Source organism: Phodopus roborovskii, unplaced genomic scaffold (genome assembly GCF_943737965.1).
Source record: "Phodopus roborovskii unplaced genomic scaffold, PHOROB, whole genome shotgun sequence".
Lineage (NCBI taxonomy): Eukaryota > Metazoa > Chordata > Mammalia > Rodentia > Cricetidae > Phodopus > Phodopus roborovskii.
Window position 1 is genome coordinate 11,723,876 of NW_026126416.1, and position 22,228 is coordinate 11,746,103.

Here is a 22,228-nt window from a genome sequence, read left to right on the forward strand (position 1 = left end):
AATGCTGAAGGAAGGGACAGGCCACAATGTTGAATCACAACAGACCTCGGTTAAGGCCTACATTGTGTACTGAAATGAAAAACGAAGGGATGTGTTTCACTGACTATAACCCAGCAGAGTGTTGTGGACACTTTGTAGACAGTCATAAAGCTGGCTTCAGATCTCAGCTCCCACACTTTACAACTCAAATGACAGGGGACACAGTCCTGTCCTTTGTAGTCATGACGCAGTGCCATCCAAGACACCAGGAGTTGTGTTAATTGTTTTCCAGACAAGCTTCCACTCTGAACACAAGGTGTTATTGCTGTTTTCTATAAATGAATCAAACCAACTAAAACAAATTATAAACTCTGCAGGGCTCCATATCAAAAGGAAACAGGCAAGATGGGTTTGAAAGAGAAGTGCCAGCTTTCCCCTAACGAGTGGATCTGCAAATTTATTTTAAGGTCTGCAGTAAAGGCATAACAGTACCTCTTATTTGTGCCAGGTGTCAGGCAGATTTGAATATCATTCATTGATGGCAAGAGGGGAAATGGAGGCTCCATGTGTAACTATTCTGGATGCTTCCATGACAACTATACCTGGTTTCCTTTGGAAATGTCGCTCCTTGTGCTGGATCCATGCTAACCACTGGAGGTCACCCTAGCCCCATCAAAGTTTCCCAGAACTACTATCTAAAGCTTTAGGGTCTGGAGAAGTATGTCACAGAGGGAATCCTAGGTTAGACTTGCTGCTGGAGCTCCAGGGTGTGCAAGAGGGTTTCCTGTTAGCAAGGATGAAACAAAGTGAAAACTGACCCCATGCAGAGGCAGCTGCAGCACATCAGGTCAAAGGGAGATACCTCTGTTCATCTTGCGTTCCACTGATTTTTGTTTCCAATCTCTAGCACCCACATCCTGCTGGAACCGTCTTGGCCTAAAGGCAGAACTGAGTGGGAATATTGCTACCTACTCTGATCCTTAGCCAATGACTTGCCTGTCATCATAACAAAATACTGGAGATTGGGTTGTTTGTTTGGTTCATGGTTTGGGAAGGTAGGGAGTTCAAGAGAACACTGCTGGCATCTGATGAGGGCTCCTCTTGCTCAGTGGTGACAGCAAAGGAGATGAGGCAAGACAGAATAAGCAAGTGATACCAAAGCCACTCCTCAGCAGAGCCCTCACAACTCAATGAACTCCCAAAGGCCAGAAATTCATTCAGACCATACCAATGAATGACAGGCTAGAAGAAAGTTCGGTTTCCTTGACTTGGCTCTGGGTAGCTCTGTGGTAATCTAGCATGCCCCAGAGTCCTCTGAGGGGTCAGGCCAGAGCCAGCCACCAAGACTTTACCTGAGGTGGCACTCTGGCTGAGGTCATCCTTTTCCTGCCCTTTTGCCCCAGGCTACCCCCCCCCCCACCGAGAGCCAGTCTTTGATAAATCACTATGCACAAATCTCCATCTTCAGTCTGCTTCTGAGGACCCAACACAACAGTAGTATGTCATCAGTGCTCGTGCATGTGATTCCTTTCCCCCTTGTCGTCTGCCTGTGGCACTGAAGTTTGTGACTGATCCTTTTAGAATCTCCCCAGCACTCCTGTGGCATTTTTCTGCAGGACTGGCAAATGCCTATTCCTGGGTTCCAGCAGGTTTCAATCAATGCCTCTTCTGTCTGCAGTCCAGAGTATGGGAGAAGCTTCTTCCTGAGAACCAAAGCTCTGTGTATCCATCTACCTGTGGGGTCACGAGCAGTATAACTTAAAGCTCAGAGAGAGGAAACTTCCCTAGCATCCATGAGACCCTGGGCTCAGTCTCCATTACAACAATAATACTATCCAGGGAAATAGTTAAAATTTAATGTTTGAAGTCCCTAAAATCATTTTGGATTGAGGGAAGGCAAAGGAAGAGAGGAAGTCAGAAGAAAATTGGCAAAATAAATAGCCAAAGGCCCAGTGACATGGACACCCACTGGCCATGGCTTGGCTATTTTGCATTTGGTGGGTAGAACCTAAATGCCCGTATTGGCATTAATTCTCCCAGATCAACGTAGCATTGCTTAAGCAAATTAACATTCTGATCTCGACTAATTCATTCGGCTGGAATAAATTCACATGCTGGAGCATAAGGGAAGAGGAGAGGAAAGGCAAGCAGAGGTGGGAGGTGGTGAGGTACTTCACAGCAACCTCTCTTCTCTCACTCCTCAAACCTGCTGACTTTAGCATGGCGCACACTTGAGAAAAATGATTAAAGCGATTGCTCACATGTGACAGAAAAGTAATTTCCATTTAGAAAAATATTTAAATCAGGAGTGGGGAGTATTCTCTGTCTTAGTTAATAATGGGCTAGATTACATGGAGAGTAGATTATATAAAGCCTATGGATCAATATACCATTTTCCTGATTAAACTGCTGGTGGATTGTGGGATTTCTAGGGGATACAGCTGAGGAGGTATCTGGAGACCTGCAATTGTGTTTCAAGGGTAAATAAGGAGTAGTGTAAACTGGGGTGATTTCTTCTTATCTCCCCCTCATATTTTTAGATAGATGAGGCTGACTGCTGGAGAAAAAGGGTTTCTTTCCAGTGCTTTCTCCTTGGCTGTATCCACTCGGAGCTGACGCGCTAGCTTCCTCCTCCAGAGATTTGCTTAAATACTACACGAGCACACTTACGTCTCTGTCTCCCTGTACTGAATTTGATCCACAAGGGTAAATTCAATAATCAGTGACAGCCACATTTATCTAAGGTCAGAGTGGGTGATGCTAACAGATATCTTTCTCTTCCACTTATATATGCTGGAATTTAAAACTTCACTGCTCAAAAGAACATTGCTGGATGTAGTAGTTGCATTGTTCCTTGTGAACAATGAACTAAGTTACTAAGAATGTCTTCATAGAAGTGGTTTGGGGGTAGTGGGTGGGATGAAGGCACCCACAGTCACCTCATTATTTCCGAGGGTAAAATTTTAAAATAAAATTAAAAAAAAAAAATGGCTGCATGCTATATAGTTCAGGGTGCCAGGAACTCACTGCACAGCCCAGGCTGACCTTGAACTCATAGAAATCTTCCCGCTTCAGCCTCCCTCTTGAATATTAACATTACAATACCCAGCTAGAAATCGGCATTTAAATTGTTGACAGTTAATTCGTTTAATCCTTGCCCTTTGTAACTCCATACTACACTTTCTAGGCCTAGTTTGGACATGGATTCATGGTCAGAAAGTTGAAGGACAGGCTACTGATTTTAATATCTGATGGACATTCTGATCTGTGATTTACCTCAGTTTTTTTCTTTTTATTTCTTTTTTTAAATTTAAATGAGAAATAAGCTTGTTTTACATGTCAATCCCAGTTCCCTCTCCCTCCCCTGCCCCCCCCCACAACCATCTTATCCTATCCCCTTTCTGCTCCACAGGGAGGGTGAGGCCTTCCATGGGAGATCTTCAAAGTCTGTCATTTCATTTGGAACAGGGCCTAGGTCCTCCCCCATGTGTCTAGGCTGAGGGAGTATCCCTCTATGTGGAATGGGCTCCCAAAGTCCATTCGTATACTAGGGATAAATATTGATCCACTATCAGAGGCCCCATAGACTGCCTTGTCCTCCTAACTGACACCCACGTTCAGGGGTTCTGGGATGGTCCTAGGCTGGTTTCCCAACTATTAGTCTGGGGTTCACGAGCTCCCCCTTGTTCAGGTCAACTGTTTCTGTGGGTTTCTCCAGCCTGGTCTTGACCCGTTTGCTCATCAATCCTCCCTTTCTGCAACTGGATTTCAGGAGTTCAACTCAGTGTTTAGCTGTGGGTATCTGCTTCTGCTTCCATCAGCTACTGGATGACAACTCTAGAATGGCATATAAGGTAATCATCAGTCTCATTATCAAGGAAGGGCATTTAAGGTAGCCTCTCCACTATTGCTTAGGTTGCTAGTTGGTGTCATCCTTCTAGGTCTCTGGACATTTCCCTAGTGCCAGGTTTCTCTTTAAACCTATAATGCTCCCTCTATTACGGTATCTCTTTTCTTGCTCTCCTCTATTATTCCTTCAACTCAATCTTCCTGCTTCCTCATGTCCTACTCTCCCCTCCCTTTCTCCCCTTCTCTTTCTCAGTTTTACAGAAGCGGAGGCAACCATCCCAATCATTGGTCTTCTGAGAAGTATGGCTTGTTTGTTTGTTTGTTTGATTGATTGATTGATTCCTTGTTTCTTCCTTTCTCCTTCCTCTGGTGTGTGTAGCTAATTTTGAAATCAAGGCCTTATATGTGTTGAGCATGAAGTCTTTCACTGAGCCCCTGGCACCAAGAAGGACAACTTCTACAAAAATATATACTACAATATCAGAAATATGCTGTCAAGTCTACAGGCATGACCCCAAGATACTTTTAGCAAACAAATAAACAACAAAAACTGTCTTAAATTGTCTTTTTTCTAAACATTTTTTTTAAACATTTGCCTGTCTCAGGAAGTGGCCAAGAAAGTGTTTGAGGATGAGAGATGGGACAATTTATTCACAGACTCGTTAGTTAGGTTTAAGTTATTAGTTTATACAGAATTATAAGGCTGGTGTTCAGAAGGACCCTTGGCTACTAATTTACCCACAACCCTAATAACAAACATGCAGAGTAAATGCCAAAGTAAAGTGACATCCCTGATAACTAGATATGGGACAGCAGGGAGGGGTAGGAGGGTTTGTTTGTTGCTATTTTCAGCTTTATTTGAGAACCCAAGAATAGGTATATTAGAATTTTTACAACATTGTACCTCCCTAGTTTGTTTACCCTATACACACACACACACACACACACACACACACACAGAGAGAGAGAGAGAGAGAGAGAGAGAGAGAGAGAGAGAGAGAGAATAAAATGAACAAAATACCCTTTATCAGAGATCTGATATTTCCCTGAAAACAAAGGCAACACACACACACACACACACACACACACACACACATACACACACACACACACACACACACACACACACACACTGAGAATAATGTTTGTGTGCACAGTGTCTTAATTATTTGCAACATCCCTCACAGACAAGACAACTTCAGGAAAACTAAGCAGAAAAGCATGGGTGTCTGGGAAGAAAATATCTTTAAGATTAATTCACTTAAAAAAACAAGAACACTGCTTCCTCAAATGTCTCACAGATATTTTTAAAACCTCAGTTTAAATGCAATTTCATTTGTATCTAATATGTATTGTGTAGTGTATAAAGTGGTTTTGTGCAGAATGTCTCATCTCCCTCAATTTTCATAGTTATGCTCAAAGTGAATTATGATTGCCTGCAAAGCATTGCTATCCCCACACTGAGTTTGAATGAATTGGGAAGCAAGATGATTGTTCCACCAATGACAGAAGCTCGGACACCACTCTAACTTAAAGGTCCTTCAGTGTCTGGATCATGCACATAAGTTACAGCTAATTCTTGCTACAACCCAGCCATGGAGATGATGCTAACCTGTGTGAAGGTCAAGAAGACAGAGGTTTAAAGAAATTTGAAACTTTATCCATGCATGCATGGCCAGGAGCTGGCAATAAACATTACTTCAAATTGCCACCATAGCCTGGGCTTTCTACTCCTCACCAGCTTCTATAACCACCAAACTACCTGACAAATTTAGTATCAAGTATGTGGTGAGTGTACATGTAGGTGTGTGCACCCAGCGGGTGGAGGTCAAGTTGGAATGTCAAGTTTGTTGTTTGAGACAGGGTCTCTCACTGGGACGAAGGCTCTTTGATTAGTCCCAGCTAGCTAGCTAAATAGTGAGCCTCAGGGATCCAAATGTCTCTACCTCTCCAGCTCTAGGATTTCAAGTGTGCTCCATCATCCTTGTGATTTGTTGTATTTGTTTGTTTGATTTTATACCTGGGTGCTGGGGACCAAACTCAAGTCCTCATAACCAACCAAGCTATCCCACCAAACCCCACATATTTATAAGAAATCTGTTTTATTGCCTAGATGCTGTACAATGTACCAACTCCTCTTGCCTTTCATCTGCTTCTGAAGCTTCATTGTAATTATTTTCAGGACTTCTTAGAATTTTTTTTCACTCATAACCCCTTTGTGTACAAGAAGCTTTTACACAATCTTGAGTATATGCATATATAAAGCAGGTATACAAATCAAACATTTAGTGATAATAAATCATACAGAAATGTATATTAAAACATTTCCTTGGTATATATAACATACTTTTATTTATCAAATATAAATAGCATACCAATCAAAATGTGCTTTGATTGAGATAGCTGTGCTTATATATTTTTACATAAAGAAATCTCTTGGGCCAGTGACAAGGCTCAGTAGGTAAAGGCACTGACATGCAAGCCTGATGACCTGGGTTCTAGCCTGAGATCCCACAAGGTAGCAGGAGAGAACTGACTCCTGAGATTGCCCTCTGACACACACATATGTACCTTTGCATGTCTCTCTCTGTCTCTCTCCCTCCCCCCTCCTCCCTCCCTCTTCTGCTCTTAATAAGACAAAAGAAAATATTTTTTTAGGGAAATGTTGTTTATATATTTAACAGTATAGGAATTAAAACATTGTAATATTTCCATTTCTGTTTAGAGTTCCAGTTCATATAAACATGCAGTACAAATGCCACAACCCTGTCTAAGGCCATCTCAGAGCCACAACCCTGTCTAAGGCCATCTCAGAGCCACAACCCTGTCTAAGGCCATCTCAGAGCCACAACCCTGTCTAAGGCCATCTCAGAGCCACAACCCTGTCTAAGGCCATCTCAGAGCCATAACCCTGTCTAAGGCCATCGCAGAAACTGTTTCAAATTCTGCCCTAATCCCAAACCAAAAGTAATTAAACATATTTTATGAAACTAGGTCAGCAACTCCAACAACAGTCAAACGTTCTAACACTATGCAACCCCAAAGATACACCAATATGATGCATGCCAAGGACTGACGGTAGGAAATACCAGAAGTCCACTTTCCAGAATTAACACACTGCCCTCCTTTGAGAGCGGGCAGCTTTGTGCGGAGAACAGAGGCACCATAGTCATGGTCTGTAGTCTCAATCTGTTTCAGTTGTGTTTGTTGGCAGTGTGTGGTATGGGGACATGAAAAGTGACAGGAGTACATGTGTTTAGAGTCAAGGCACACTGTACTAGCATAGGCAGGGCCTGTCAGGATTCGTGTTTCTTAATATGCTTCTTAATTCATTTAATATGACTCTCAATTTGACTTTGAAGCATGTGGAGGCCCTGAGTTGAATAAAATACACCCAGGAGGGTACTGGTAGCACTAACTGGACTCAGGGGGTGGGGGGAGTCCTGAAGTTGGAAGAGGAACATAGGGGTATATCTGGGAGGAGTTTGGGGTATAGAGTCATCCACTGGAACACAGTTAACCTCCCATCGGCCACACTCATAAAGTAAACTGACTCTCTCCCACTTGGTAGCCATCAGTTGTCAATAACAGCTCCTCAGTTAGGGGCAGCCCCTCCCTGACTCCACACTGCAGTATGGACTGGCTTGATTTTGTGCAGGTCTTGCGCAGGCAACCATAGATGCTGTGAGCTCATGAGTACAAAGGTCCAATTACATGATCTTTTCTCAACGAAAGGTAAATGAATTGCATCTCTGATTCTAGGTAGAAACATGGCATCTCAACTGTTCAGAAACATATAAGATTACAAAAACCTGACTAGGGCTCAGTAGGCCTTCAGTACCAACACCACTACTACTACAACACACATACACACACACACACACACACACACACACACACACACACACACACACACACCTCAAGAAAACTATCTGTTATACCCAAGGACACATTAAGAAAATTGGAGGGGAAGTATCCCCTTAATGAGCTATATACCTTAGATGTCCTTCTCTCCATGCAGTAGCTTAAAGATCCTCATCGCTTCGTCTGCTCTCTGAGTTCTATTTCAAAAAACATAATCTTCCCTTCCTCCACTTTCCTTGTTCTGGCATGCTGGGCATTCCCATTCTCTGAAGGGCAGCCCAGTCCTCTGCAGCAGCTGAGGAGAGACCACTACCTCAGAGACCATGGCTTCTTCCCCACCCTGTCCTCCCAGAAGCTGCCAGGAGTTTTCTTCTGGGTCCATTTAAAGACTTTTTTAACCTGTGAGACTGGAATCCTGCAACGGTGCTGGGAAAAGATAGGAGCGCCCTGGTGTTTTACAGCAGCACACTGGGGACTTCTTATAGAAAGGACTCTGCATGTCCACACTGTCACTAGCAGGCACACAATACTAACAGCTTGTAGGATGGGAGGTGGCCTTTGACCAAGGTGGTGCCTCTGTGCAGGTTCACTGGCTTTGGGGCACGGAAACACTACTGCACACAGAGAAATGACAATGAGTGGGAGTATGGGGACAACAATGGCAAACTCCCCAACGCTGTGAGGCAACGCTGACCCCACACCAGAAAGAAAAGAGCAAACTTTGCATGGGTTCAGCTGTGGATGGGGAGAGCGTAGGCTGGGGGACACTGACTCTGTCTTCCCAGATTTCCGGCTCTCTGCCAGAAAACTGCAGCTTAAATTTGATTCCTGTCTCTGCTCTCTGGTGTGGGGGTGTCACTGGCATCAAGAGTTTCCATTTTTCACTTATAAAAGGGGACCCCTGGATACTCGGTAACACTCTAAGGTACCTTCTTTGTGCATTCCACCTGTTCAGAGGAATTCGTATGGGAACATGAAGTAAGAGCAGAGGCAGAAGCAGAGGAAAACATCTTCAGACTTGGATTGGCTATTCCTTTTGATGACTCAAAGCTTGGGAAAGGTCCAGACAGGCCACACCACAGAGTGTAAAGAAAACTGTCCCACCAAAAGACCTTCCAAAGATCGCCACCCCCATACGTACACACAGGTCTATTTAAATTTGAGGAAACATAAATTGGTCTATTAGAATATAAAGTTATCCCCACTGAAATAACATGTGAAATGTTTTTAAAAGAAGAATCCAGAGACACAGTCCAAAATGCATGAGTCCAAAAGCTCTTTTTATACCTAATATCCTTACATCCAAGGATAGCAAATGTAAGAAGTAACTGACAAGTACAGTATTAAGACCTTAAATAACCAGAGAGAAAAATAACAGAAAGCATGTTTGTTAAAAAGTCAGACTTACTACTACCAAGATTATAAACCTGAAGCCAGAGCTGGAATGACCATCTAAAAACAACTACAAATAAAACACCTTGTGTGTGCATCACTGAGCTATTGAAGATTCCCTTCACTGCACAGTAAGTCTGTCCTGATAAATGACTTATGTGATTCAAACAGCAGTCTGTGGCTGCCTGTGGGAAGAGCAGGGCAAGAAAACAAGACCAACTTGACAATTCCCAGATATTGGTTTCGAACTCCTTACACCAAGACAGGAAGGTACAGGTACACCATTTTGGTTACTCCCATTCTTGTCTTCATTGTTGATGTTTCCATTTTATCACCAGTTTTAACTAATTTCTTATTCACAGAAGAAGTCAATATCCTGAGGGGGAAAAGATTGAACTTTTAAGCTGGACAAAAAAGCAAGCATGTGTAGATTTTTAATTTAAAATGAGATTTAATAATAGAGAAATTTGGATTTATGGTAAGTCAAGGTTGAAACCTAAGATTTTGAAATAATTATCACTTGAAGGTCTTCAAATCCACCTCTAGTTTGTAGTTACTTGACAGATGGGATGCAGCTCTATGACACAATGACAGGTGAGCTGTGTCTGTTAGGCTGGGCTATGTTTGAAGCACAGCTCTCAGCTTGGGAGACTCACTTCAAAACAACCCTCTTGCAAAGAAGGGCAGAAAGAATCTTTTCTTTTCTGGCACAGTTTTTGTTTTTTGTTTTTCCTGCTACAGTTTACAGGGCCCCAGGGCAGTGGGAAGACAGGATTTTATTTCACCAGTAAGTGGAGTCTATCTGTCACAATGATAAGACTCAAAGAATTTTCTAGAATATTTTGATCTTCTCAAAAACAGGTGCTAATTTTTCTCTGTTTTGTAAATAAATCTATGTTTCATGAAACCATCAAGAAGAACAGCTTAGTAATTTTTTAGATCCTTTCTCTATGCCAGAGATGTCTTCCAGGATAACTTACATTTAAAACAGAAAGAATTGTGTTGTATGCTTGAAATGTGCTGGGTCAGTCTCCATTGCTTTCATCTTACTCTGTCTGTCTTTCTGTCTTTGTCCTCTCCATCTTTCTGTCTCTCTCCATCTCTCTGTCTCTCTCATATCTCTGTTTGTCTCTGTCTCTCTCCATCTCTCTCTCCTCTCTCTCTCTCACACACAGACACACACACACACACACACACACACGAGAGGGGACATGGAGTAACTACATGAGGTACAGGTGTGAATTGTGAGTCTGTTTGGTGGGATGATCACTTTATGATGTGTGTATACATAAAAAGAAACCATCAAGTAGTACATACTCAATATATAATTTTCCTACTCAATTATATCCCTCATAAAGATAAAATACAGCTTTAAAAGTTGAAATATTTAAAAAATAAACTCAGAGCGATTTCAATATGTGAAGAAAGTGTGTCAACTTCACAAGGTTGATAATCACTGTGTACATCCTAAATGTCACTATCTCATAAAAGTCACCTTTGGGACCTGTTTTACAAAGCATATACTGTAAGCTGAAGGACAAATCCCCTTTTTTTAGAACAAGTCTACATTACCCCAAGTGTTGAGTCATCCTCCAACCACCTCTGAGATGCTTACCGTGGTTGGGACTTCCTTGGTGGCCTCCTGGTATACTCGTTGCTCTTTAACCAAGTTGCTGGGGAAATAACCCACAATTCCCATCTCATCCTGGTGGTCACCATAAACCTGTGTACCCAGAACGGCAGCAGTCAGGGCAAAGCTGATGTCGGGGGTTTGAGAAATTTCTTCCCTTGTAATGAAAATTACAAGAGCCAGAGCTTTCCTTTCACTGTGCATTCCAGGGAATTGAGAGCTACTCTGAAATTCACTGGCAGCACCAGGTGCTGTGTGTCTGTTTTGGGGGGGCAGATCTAACTTTTCTCACTACTTTACTGTTACTTCAGTTTCTACAGTGTTATGACTTGCCTGAGATTTTCCAGATTCTATAAAGAATTAAGGTCAATAAAAAGTTTAAAGCAAATAGACACTCATTTTAAAATATGTATACTTCCAACTCTTAACAATTCAAAGGAACATATATTGAATACATTCTGATTGAATTCTTCATTAATTTAGAATGCATCTCTGGGTTAATATCAACCATGCTTTATCCCTCCATGGGCTCTTCTTGGTCCGTGGGTACATTTTAATTCAAAAAAGGAATTCCTGAAGAATCAGAGGGTTCTAACTTTTCCTGAAGGAACATTCCCTCTTAGACAGACCACTAAATGCTCCAACATTTTTTGAACGAGGCTCAACTTCTATGCAATGTTGAAGCATCAGTATGCATGGCTTTTTGCTTCTCAAAATATCATTTTGACTTACCTTCACTTTTATTATGAGATTTTTAATACAATAGCAGAAAATGAATTTGAATTTTTGTGCTTCCATTTACATTCCCCACATTGTCTTTGCAGGTACTATTATGCATTAGAGGGGTTGAAGATAGGAAAACCAGGAAAAGTTAAGGGCAACATAAATAAGAAATGTATTGCTAAAAAATCAATCTCATCTTACACTGCCAGCCCAAAACTCTCCAGCTCCATTTTCTTTCATCAGCTTGGAATAAACATAGATCTGCTGCCCTTTCTTGACATTGATGAACCTACAGTCTGGAGCATTGTAATCTTCCTGCGCTTTAGCTAGAGAAATAGTATCTGGAAGGAAAAAAAAAATGAAGTGACTAGGTGTCCTAAGAGTAAAAAGGCAAAGCATATTTTTAAAAAAGTATGAAAATCCAGCTGGGTTTCAAACAGAGAGAGAAAGCTAGAAGATTAAAAACTGCAACAAAGTCTTAGGCAAGTAAATTCTCCACAGTTAGACACCAAAGACAGACCACAAGACACAGTGCTGGGAACACACACACACACACACATTAAAGATTCACTACAAAGTAAAATCTAGCTTTATGCCAGGCATAACTTTTGATTACATGATAGGAAGATAATGAAAACTGAGCCATTAACAACTCCTTACAGATACACTCCTCATCTGCACACAACTTCTTAGAAGAAAGTTTGTCCATAAATACTCCATGCCCGGCACACAGAGCGACGAGACCCCCAAGCAAAAGAATCAATATTCTTGCCATCTTCCTTTTTTGCTGTTTTGACTAGCACTCTTTGCCTGACTTCAGTGGCTCTTTTATTTGGAAGCCAGACCTCTGGGTAAACACCCAGCCAATAGGAAGGGCCAACCCCCACCCAACTCGCTTTCATAATGTGCGCTCCTGGATTCCAGAGGCTTTTTAGCATTTTCTTTTTCAGAAAGAGTCAAATTGTATGTCTTCTTCCACACAAATGATGCACCAACGTTAAAGCCACATCTGCTGCGGCTGTGGTGTCCACCAGCAGGACACTGTGAGAGGACTGTGAGAATGCCAACCACTGTTGATTCTCTGTTTGTGCCCCCCACACCAATCCTTTCAGTTTATGAGCAAATGTTTCTTGAAGGCAGAAACCTGTTCAAGATGTAAACCGGGCTGGGGAGACAGCTCAGTGGATGAAGGACCTGCTATATAAGTCTGAAGAATAGGGCTCAGAAACCACACAAATACTGAACAGGCATGGTAGCCCACCAGAGACAGACATACACATCCTGGCAGCAAGCTGGCTACCTAGACTAATTGGAACCAGCAAGCTCTGGGTTCAACAAGAATGTCAATGAATAGAGTGGAGAAAAATTGACGACACCCAGTGTCAACTTCAGGCCTCTGCAAGAACACACATGCATCCACACACATAAACACATGCACACACACACACACACACACACACACACACACACACACACCATGACATATCATGTGGGAAATAAGATTCACTGGGATATAGTATAGGTCAAATGATGTTTATTTGGGCAGAAATCACATACACCTGAAACAGATGACCGCTGAGTGTTCCCTCTCCAAGGATGCCACCCGGATGCCCAGACCTACCCTCTCCATAGGTTGTGTACACAACTGTGCCCACGCCCATTGGGTGCGACAGGTACGGACTGGGCAGATATCTCACTACAATGCCACACGCATATACATTTTAGAAAGTAAAAATGTCTTGAATACAAAATTTATTTTTAGTAAAACTAATACTATTCTAGATTTCCTAATATATAATCTTATACAAACCTTTTGTGATAGGTTTCTTGGAAGTTATGTTTGGCCTGGGCCACTGGTGGGTTATATAACATATCACGACCAGATCCTGCCAATATGGAAGAAAGAGATAAGTGAATGAGGAAATGGCAGCAACTCCTTCTTTATTTCCATTTACATTACCTTTCCCTCTCTACACCACATGCTTGAGACAATCAATGAATAAAATAGTTTCTTTACTTTTGAGTTGCAGGTCTGGAAATTTAGGTTCATGATCCCTGATCCCATTGATTTGGGTCTGTGGCATATTTTGATGGGAGCCAGAAGCAGAAAATAACACTTTCCTTATGGCAAGGAAATAAGATGCAGGAAAACAAAGAAAAAAAAACCAACCAACCAACCAACCAAACAAACAAACAAACAAAAAACCAGTCAGTGAGGCTCTGTGATACTGTTTAAATCACCCCTATGACATATGTACCTCTCATGGTTAACGGCCAAGCAATACTTCAGGTCATGCATGAAGCAGCTCACTGCCTCAAAATCCCATAAATCCCACCCTCTCCCCCAAGCCTACTGCTGTCTCTGCTCCCACTCAGAGACAGCTAGCTACCATTTAGTGTTTCTCCTCAATGAATCTGTTGTGTGAGGTTTGTTGTGCGGTGTGACTTTGTGGTATTCCTTGGCTCCCAACTGCTAAGATACCCTGTGCACATTTCAGGAACATTTTAGAAGTCATCAATAGATTGCTTTGTTTAGTAAAGATTTGCTAATCATCTACTGTATGCCAAGTACTGCTTTGGAATATGGGATCTAACACTGAATGAAAAAAAAAAAAAAAAAAACCTTAATTCACACAGTTTATCATTTACAGTATGTAGCTGCTTTGTTTGAGACAGAGTTTCTCTGTTTAGCTTTGGAGCCTGCCCTGGTACTCCCTTTATAGACCAGGCTGGCCGCAAACTCACATAGATCCACCTGTCTCTGCCTCCCAAATGCTGGAATTAAAGGCATGCACCACCGCCACCCAGCTTTTTGTTTTGTTTTGTAACGCTTTTTATAGGAAGCTTGGAATGGGCATCTGTCTGATGTGGTGAAATCCCATCCCCCATCTACTGTTTCTTGTCTAGAGCTCACTGTCTGTCTGTCCTCTCCAACTTGACTGACCATGTGGCTTCAGAGATCCAATATGAGGGACAAGAATTTAAATTATTAAGTAATGTTGTGTAGAATACTTTTCCAAGGGATAAGTTGGTAATGCAAAATAATTTTTCTTATTTGGGGTAGCTTTATACATAGATAGGAGTACATGTGTGCAATAGTTTTACTGTTTTGTTTGTGTTTGTATAAATGTTTTTAGGACAAGTGGGTATTTTTGGGGGAGGATACTGTACACAGTTTGCCTTATTTGGAAACTCTTTATTCAGTGTCTTTATTAAAGAGGATAAAAATAAAGCTCACAAAGGCCAAAGTGCCCTTTGCTGCCCACCCTATGCATAGGTCACCCAAAGGGACTATGATCCACTACTACTGTCTCTTACAAATGTCAAATTAAAAAATGGCTTTTCAATCATCTTTCCTACTTCCTAGAAAGTGGGTTTTGTTTTATTTTCTTCCTTTAATCCAAGAGTCAAAGAGCATCTGTGGGAAAATGCAAACATTTACTAACTCTGGTTCTGACTGGACAGCTGTCTTCATACTGTTCAGTCCTAAACTGCTTCAACAGAGACCTAAAAGAAAATTGTCATTTTAGAGTTACTTCAAGAAACAGCTACTTTAATAAGCTCAAGACTGCCACGCCCACCATGCACAGCCCCCACAGCAGAGTGGAAGTAACTGCCCCAGGCTATCATGAATAATAAATAGCTAAGGCTAATGTAGCATTTGGATTGCACTTGTGAAGGTAAACAAACAAAGGTGATGCCAAGCCTTTCTAGGCGCTATGACCCCAGGAAGGCACGGGTTATTCTAGTATTCACAGTAGACAAATAGGAATTTAATTAGATTTGTGACAACTTAGACCCAAGCAACTGTGCCTAATGTGTTCAAAACACTGTAGCCACTGGAGTTTCTCACCAGAGCCCTTTGCCTCCTTTTTCTGGATTTTCAGCTATGTTCTCGTCCTCTCATCGGTACATGTTCAGCCTGTTATTCTCAAAAGCAGTCTGTGACTCCTTTCAAGTCTAAGGACAGGCTGCTGCACGTGGAGCTGAAACTGGGTAGGCTTGGAGTTAGGTGTGAGGGGAGCAAGGGGGCTGCAGCTGTGACTTAGTGGCTGCCCCTTGGGTTAGATTCCCCCTAGGTCTGATGCTAAGGCATCAGGGACTGTTCTCAGACTACAACCTTGCCTGATTTCTTCTGTTTTGCTTTGCTAAACAAATAAACATATGTTAAACTGTTTCTCACCAGTGAATTCTTTACCTCAAGAAGAAAGTGAAGGAATACTCTCCCAATAGCATCCTTTTGATGCACAGTGGCCCTGATGTTTAGGCCAAACAGCTTACAGACCTCTGTTCTCCATGAACGTTTCACTCTTCAGTGTTACGTTATCTGATACTTCTTTCCTTTTCTTTTTCTTTTTTTCGTTTTCCTTTTCCCTCCCTCCCTCCCTCCCTTCTTTTTTCTTATTATTCCTGATGTGTTCTTTAGGACCCAGCTCTATCTACTCTTTCATGAAGAATCCCCAGCCTAGACCAGCAGTTTGATGTACTAGTGTATAGGCTGCTGCTCACTGCTTATTTGCTCACCCTTTGGGAGACCCTGTCTCAAAAAATAGACATAGACAGGGCTGGGCTCTTGCCTACTATGCACAAAGTCCCAGATTCAGTCACCATTACAATAAATCAATAGCCGATAAAATGTCCAGCCTCAGGGATTACATCCCAGGCACAGTTCCCTCATCATAGGGTGTAGGGTGAAATACAGGTTCAATAAATTCAACCATCTTGGTGGAAGGGTGCCCCATCCAAGGTCCTATGACTCAGCGAAGCTAAAGAACACCTTGACACCTTTCATCTCCTCACACTTTCCATGTTTCTCTCAGATGGGGACTCAACCACTCAGACTTGGCCATAACCCTGTCAAGCTGATGTGCATTCTGACTAGAGAATGGGAGTTTAAAATTTAACACCATGCTCCAGTTGGATCTCCCATGTACAGAATCCATGGCCTTAAGGTACAGCACTGACCTCTGATAAATCTGTAGATTGTATCCTAACTCAGATGATATAACCCCATTGGTGAAGTCTGCTTTACTACTCATATACTGACCATTAACTCCAAATTCAGTGAGAACTGAAATTAAAGTACAACTGGTACTACCATTAAAAAGGACAGTAAGGAAATTTGAAAAATGTTCTTGGTGGTCCTTCAAAACTAAGCCTCCCCCCTACCCCCAGCTTTTCTTGTTTCTGGTTGGGAAGATCACTCAATGGGGGAACAAGTCTATTGGGGGACAGATAGCAATACTTTTAAGTTTAGGTGCTTCCAGAAAAGGCCTGGTAGCTAGGACCCAATACTGGTGAGTGGTCCTGTGATATCTACCATCACAGGTTACTTCTAGCTATCTACCTCTTCAGCAAAGGGAAAATACTGTAAAGAATTCTCCAGGTCCAGACAGACTGCTCGTGAGTCTCCTGGCCACCCTGCAGTGTATTCTCTCATCATCATCTTTTCTGTCCTAAGCTGTAAGAACTATATTTTTTCTATCTAAGCTGTAATAGAGTATACTTAGAAATTTTCCTTATTTTTTAATTGCTTATATTAAGGTAGTTTTTCTGCTTAGGATCAGTTATTTCAGTCAAATCTTACTCAAATATAATATGCATGATCCACAGACTCATGATATTAAAGAGGGAAAATAAAAGAGCCTTTAAAATTTAAGGTAGTAGGTAACAGAGGAGCATACTCTCCACTGATCCATAACAGTCAGTTACTAGGTTGTCGGAAGCCCTCACAGGAGGTCTATGTATTATTACAGCAATTTTTTATATAAAATGGAAATTTTAAAAATTAGATGTCATCCTTTTGTTCAAAATCTAATATAGACACATGTGTGGGTCCTACCTGTATGTTCACAGCCATTTTATTCCTAAATCCAAATGTCTATCCATTGATGATACAGATTGCAGCATGTAACAGATCATGCTTACAGTAAAAGTGCCCATTTTACTGATAAATTGTGAGTTTGAGCAACTGTATACAATCATGTCATAATCATAACTGAGTTACATCCTGATACCAGACACTTCAGCCCTACACAATCACTTATCTGTTATTAGTTTTGCTGCTTGGATAAATTTTACATTTGAAAAAATAGTAAGCCTTTGCTATAGTAGTTTTACAAATAATTCATTTTGTGGATACCTTAATACATTTACGAGCAATAAAAGGTATCTAACTAATTCTAAATAAAAGGTATCTAACTAATTTCTATAGGCACACAAGAAAATTCTAAGTGATAAGGGAGCTTTAAGGGAATGCTAAAACAAGAATATAAAAAAAAATACTATCTTTCATTATGTGCTATATTTGAAAAATAAAGTTAACTTCGAAGTATGGCTTCATTAGTAGGAGGAAATCAAGTCATAAGTATAAAGCAAAACCAGATAAGCAGCTTTTGGAACAGGCAGGGGACATGATGCTCAGTGGTAAACTACATGCCTAACAGCTACCCTGTGCACACCTTCAGCATCACAAAGAAGAAAGATTAGCTGTTCTAGGGAACTTTAGATTCCTTTTGGAGGCTTGCTATTCTATCTATTTATTTTGAGGCAGAGTCTTACTGAACATCTAAAGCTAGTCTTGAACTTGCAGTGATCCTCCTGCCTCTGCCTCCATAGTGCTGGAATTATAGCAGGCACTACCAAGCCTGGGACCCTTGCAAGTCATTCAGTGCTCAGACTAGATTTTAGTCTTGTTTAAAAAGCAACAGAGTAAGATATTCCACTGAAGGCAGCAAGCAGTCCTATTTCTCATTTTCCCAGAGAATACTAAGCAGCTGTTATCAAATGGCTTATTTAATACTGCATAAATCCCTACTCCAACAAAACACTATGCTCAGTGGGCTGAAGGAGGTAAATGCCATCCATGTTTTCTAACAGCAAGTTGATCATTTTACCAACATGCTGTCCATGAGTTGGTGCAATCTGCTTCCTTCAACTTGCATATCATTTATTGCTCCCAAACAACACAAGCTTCCACTATGGAGTTTTATACACTGTCAGATGTGCCCTATACTGAAGTAAGCATTTGATGGCTGAACAACAGGCCAGTAAACAATGCTGAGTACACAGAATAGAAATAAAAGTTTATTGTACAAAATTAAGGCTTTGGATTTCACAGTTCACCAAAACTAAACAAAAAATTAGGTGCCTCTTTCCCCCAAACTTTACTTCCACTTCCAACCATTAAAATGATTTGACCAAATGTTATCAAAACAAACACTATAAATAAAACCAAGTCCTTTCAAACTGGCTAATCCAAATGTTATTTCTTGGCATAGGTAATCTTCATAGCATGGGATGGTGTGATCTTAAACCCTTGTAAAGCATCTCTGGCAGCTCCAGCCTGTCCATCATTTTCAAATTCTACAAATGCAATGTCATGCCTCCCAGGTACCAAGCGAACTTCCTTGAAACCAGGGAACCTAGAAAAAACAAAAGCAATAACACAGGCAAATGTATGAACAAACTTATTGAACTATTCGTTATTGGTCTAGGAAAACTAATGACATTCAATCAAGAATCCCAAGAAGGATGGAGACACCTGACATAAAATTTTACTATCAAGGGTCTGCAAGAGTCCACACTAATTCCACATCTGTCAGTATGTCAAAAGTTTGTTTCCTGTTTTACCCATTTATTAGAATAATCCCAACAGAGGAAATCTATCCTTTTATTTACTAAGCTTAGAGACTGCCTTCAATCCATGATTAGTCCCAGACTAAATCAATTGACTCTACAGAGAACTACTGCTATGGAGTAACAAATGAACTCAGTACACAGAAACACAATTTGTCCTGTTAGAAGCTCCAACAAACAGATAAGTTTAGTAAAGGACTTACTGATTGAACAGCATGGATAACATCATCTCATTCGTCTCTTCTGGCAAATTATTAAGGAATAGGATATAGTTTGGAGGATAATCAGGGACCTATTAGAAACAAAAGGCAAAGTTAGCTTATCTGTGCTGTGACTTATTTGGTTGTGAGAAAAATGAAAACTTCTTCAGAGAACTACATTGCAGCTTATATGGGCCTGTGAAACCTTAATACACTAAAACAACAGCTGAAAACAATGGCACCAAAGATACAGATAAAAACCTAACAACAGGGAAGCCAACATTCCAGTTAGAATACCCCAAATCTGGAAGGCTATGATTCTGTGAAAACAGTGTTTACAGATGAAGCACCAGTGCTAACTGGGGAATTCTGTCACCTGGAATACATAACAACATAGACAGCTAATCACTCTATTCAGCTCACTCCAACATGTGATTCCTGCAATCACTCTTTACTAACAGAATATAAGAAAATTAAGAACTAAAACATTACTATTGACAACCACACCCTGCTGACATTTACTGTGTGTTCCTGTGCATGCATGTGCACAGTAAATGGCATGTACTATGTATGACTACTTATATAAAAGGAACAGAACCGAGCAGAATTTTAGACATTAAGTCACACGTGTGGTACCCCATCATGAGTCTACAGGGAATTTATAAAGGACTTACATATAAGAAGAAACTCTGTCTATTTGCTAATTTCATGGACAGAAAAGATCAAGTGTAAAAAATAATTAGTGAACAGCTCAAGATAGAGAATTAAGTGCTGGTATTTGTGAATTGACTACAAGTTCTGAGAGAGTTCAAAGAGTAGAAAGAAAGATCATAAGAGAATGTAACGGTCAGGTATGGTGACAACTATCTGCAATTCCAGCACTCCGGAGGCTGAGACAGAATTGAGGGCTTTGAGAGCAGAATCAAGACTGTCTCAGTGGGGCTAAGGGGTATTGGGCAGCTCAGTAGTACAGCATTTGCCTCGCATATGCTAGGCCCTGGAGTCAGTCACTAACACAAAAGGAGAAGAAAAAAATCAAAAGCACACAACTGTAATACTGCTTTCTTGTGGTACAGAGAAGATGTGGATCATGATAGACTATAATTTAGACTTCACTCAAAGTAGGAAACTTAAAAAAGTAAGACTGAATATTTGTGCTGGGGAAGGGGGAAGCAAGGCTGAGACAGGACAGTGTGTCAGCCACCTGGGATGGAAAACAGTCCCTCTGACCACAAGTCAGTGAAGTCCTGACATGTGCCTACCCAAACCAAAAGCCACTTTTCAGCCCTCACGGCCCCTGCCTTTTTGATCTTGTCCCCAATTCATGGGAAACAGGAATCAGGCCAGGTTTTGTTGTCTTCAGATGAGTTAAGTTTCTTAAAACGACAGGCAATTATGTCTTGTGAATAGATTTACTTGCTTATGCAGACATGAACACTATTTTATACTGTCATAATTTTTATGATCTTAAGGTAAACACCCTATGGAGAAAAATATTACCTGAGGATTCGGTGCTGCGTTTCCTTGAGTATTAGGTGAATTTGGTGTGCCCTACAAAAAAGAAATTGGCATTAAGAAATGGTTAAATTTCAGTCATGCTAAAAAGCAACTGCAATTTATAACATAAACATAACAAAAGCAACATTAAATTCATTGTAAAAAGATCCCTTATTCCATCTTACTTTAAAATCCTATGCCTTAAACTATTTACTTAGCTTATAAATTAAAATGTATGTCTCTCAACTCTGTAGATCACATCATAAACCTTAACATTTGGATTTTTATTTATTTATTTTTTGAGACAGGATCTTACTATGTAGCTCAGATGTCCTGGAATTCACTATGGAGACCAGACTATGCTACCTGCCTCTGCCTCCCCAGTGCTGCGACTAAAGGGGTGTACCACCACACCTGGCTTTAACATTAAACTATAAATGATGGAGAGACCAAGTGTGTTGTGAGGCTGGGGCAGGAGGGTCACAAGGGTGAACAGACTCTTCTAGGGTATAAGAGCTGAGATGATATATACTTTAAAAAAAAATCCATAAGCATTATACAGAGTCAAAATGATTTAAGTAATTCTTAACTCAAGAAATAATTACTTTTTTGGATAATTTCACTTTTATTAGATTTCCATTTTTGCCTCCTGAATTGTTCAAAGAGGCTCTGAGTTAAGATACTCATGATGAAGAGATTACATATGATTTATAGGAAGAATTTAAGAAAAATGCCAATAAGTGTGTCTTAGATAAATGTCATAAAATAGTAGTAAATCAGATTAATACTGTTTATATTCAAATCTCTATGTGTAAAGGATGGTATTCTACATTGTTGTTTGAATATAAACCTAGAATTTTAGAGTTTTGTTATCCCAGCTTCTTAAAACTTCACCTTTAGCTGGGCGATGGTGGTGCATGCCTTTAATCCCAGCATTGAGAAGGCAGAGACAGGGGGATCTCTTTGAGTTGGAGGTCAGTCAAGGCTACAGAGCCAGTTCCAGGAGAGCCAGGACTATACAGTGAAACCCAATCCAGTGTTCATACACACAAACACACATGCGCACACGCACACGTACACACACACAAACAAAAAAGACACGGACTTTGCTGTCTCACCTGACCAGGCTTTTTGTTTGCAGCTGCTGCAGCCTGTTCCATGGTTTTAGCTTTCTTCTTTTCTTTTTTCTTTTCCTTGTCAGCGAAAGTGCCACGCATTTTAGATATTATATCAGAGTCTGTTTTTGCATACTGAATTCGCTGTTTTAGTTACAGGAAAACAAATTACATTACTTTGTGGAAGGCTGTTTATAATAGTTGTTAACCTTTTAAACCCTAGTACATAACTACAGTGAAAACTAATTTTAAACACATCTTTAAAGAAATCATTGAAAGAAATTAGTGGAAATAAGTAGTGGCCCATGATTCACAACTAAGGCAACTATACTCACTTGTCT

The 22,228-nt window shown here is 40.8% G+C and overlaps 2 protein-coding genes across 3 annotated transcripts in view; both read right to left on the minus strand.

The window, feature by feature from the left end:
• Snrpb2 (small nuclear ribonucleoprotein polypeptide B2) overlaps window positions 1–22,228 on the minus strand; it is a 424,915-nt gene that overhangs the window by 396,861 nt on the left and 5,826 nt on the right. Inside the window, exons 4-7 of one of the 2 annotated variants that reach the window (XM_051183270.1) lie at window positions 21,891–22,031; window positions 20,776–20,826; window positions 19,279–19,367; window positions 18,658–18,861 (exon numbers count right to left, since the gene is read on the minus strand). In XM_051183270.1, the coding sequence (XP_051039227.1) occupies window positions 18,702–18,861; window positions 19,279–19,367; window positions 20,776–20,826; window positions 21,891–22,031 (441 nt within the window). In that variant the 3' untranslated portion in view covers window positions 18,658–18,701. Of the gene's footprint in view, window positions 1–18,497; window positions 18,862–19,278; window positions 19,368–20,775; window positions 20,827–21,890; window positions 22,032–22,228 lie in introns of those variants that run through there. The other variant, XM_051183269.1, reaches the window with a different exon arrangement.
• Otor (otoraplin) lies at window positions 9,437–12,212 on the minus strand. The gene is made up of 4 exons (XM_051183271.1): window positions 12,098–12,212; window positions 11,639–11,778; window positions 10,700–10,807; window positions 9,437–9,460 (listed from the first exon to the last, which is right to left on the minus strand). The coding sequence occupies exons 1-4, from the start codon at window positions 12,210–12,212 to the stop codon at window positions 9,437–9,439; spliced, it is 387 nt and encodes a 128-aa protein (XP_051039228.1).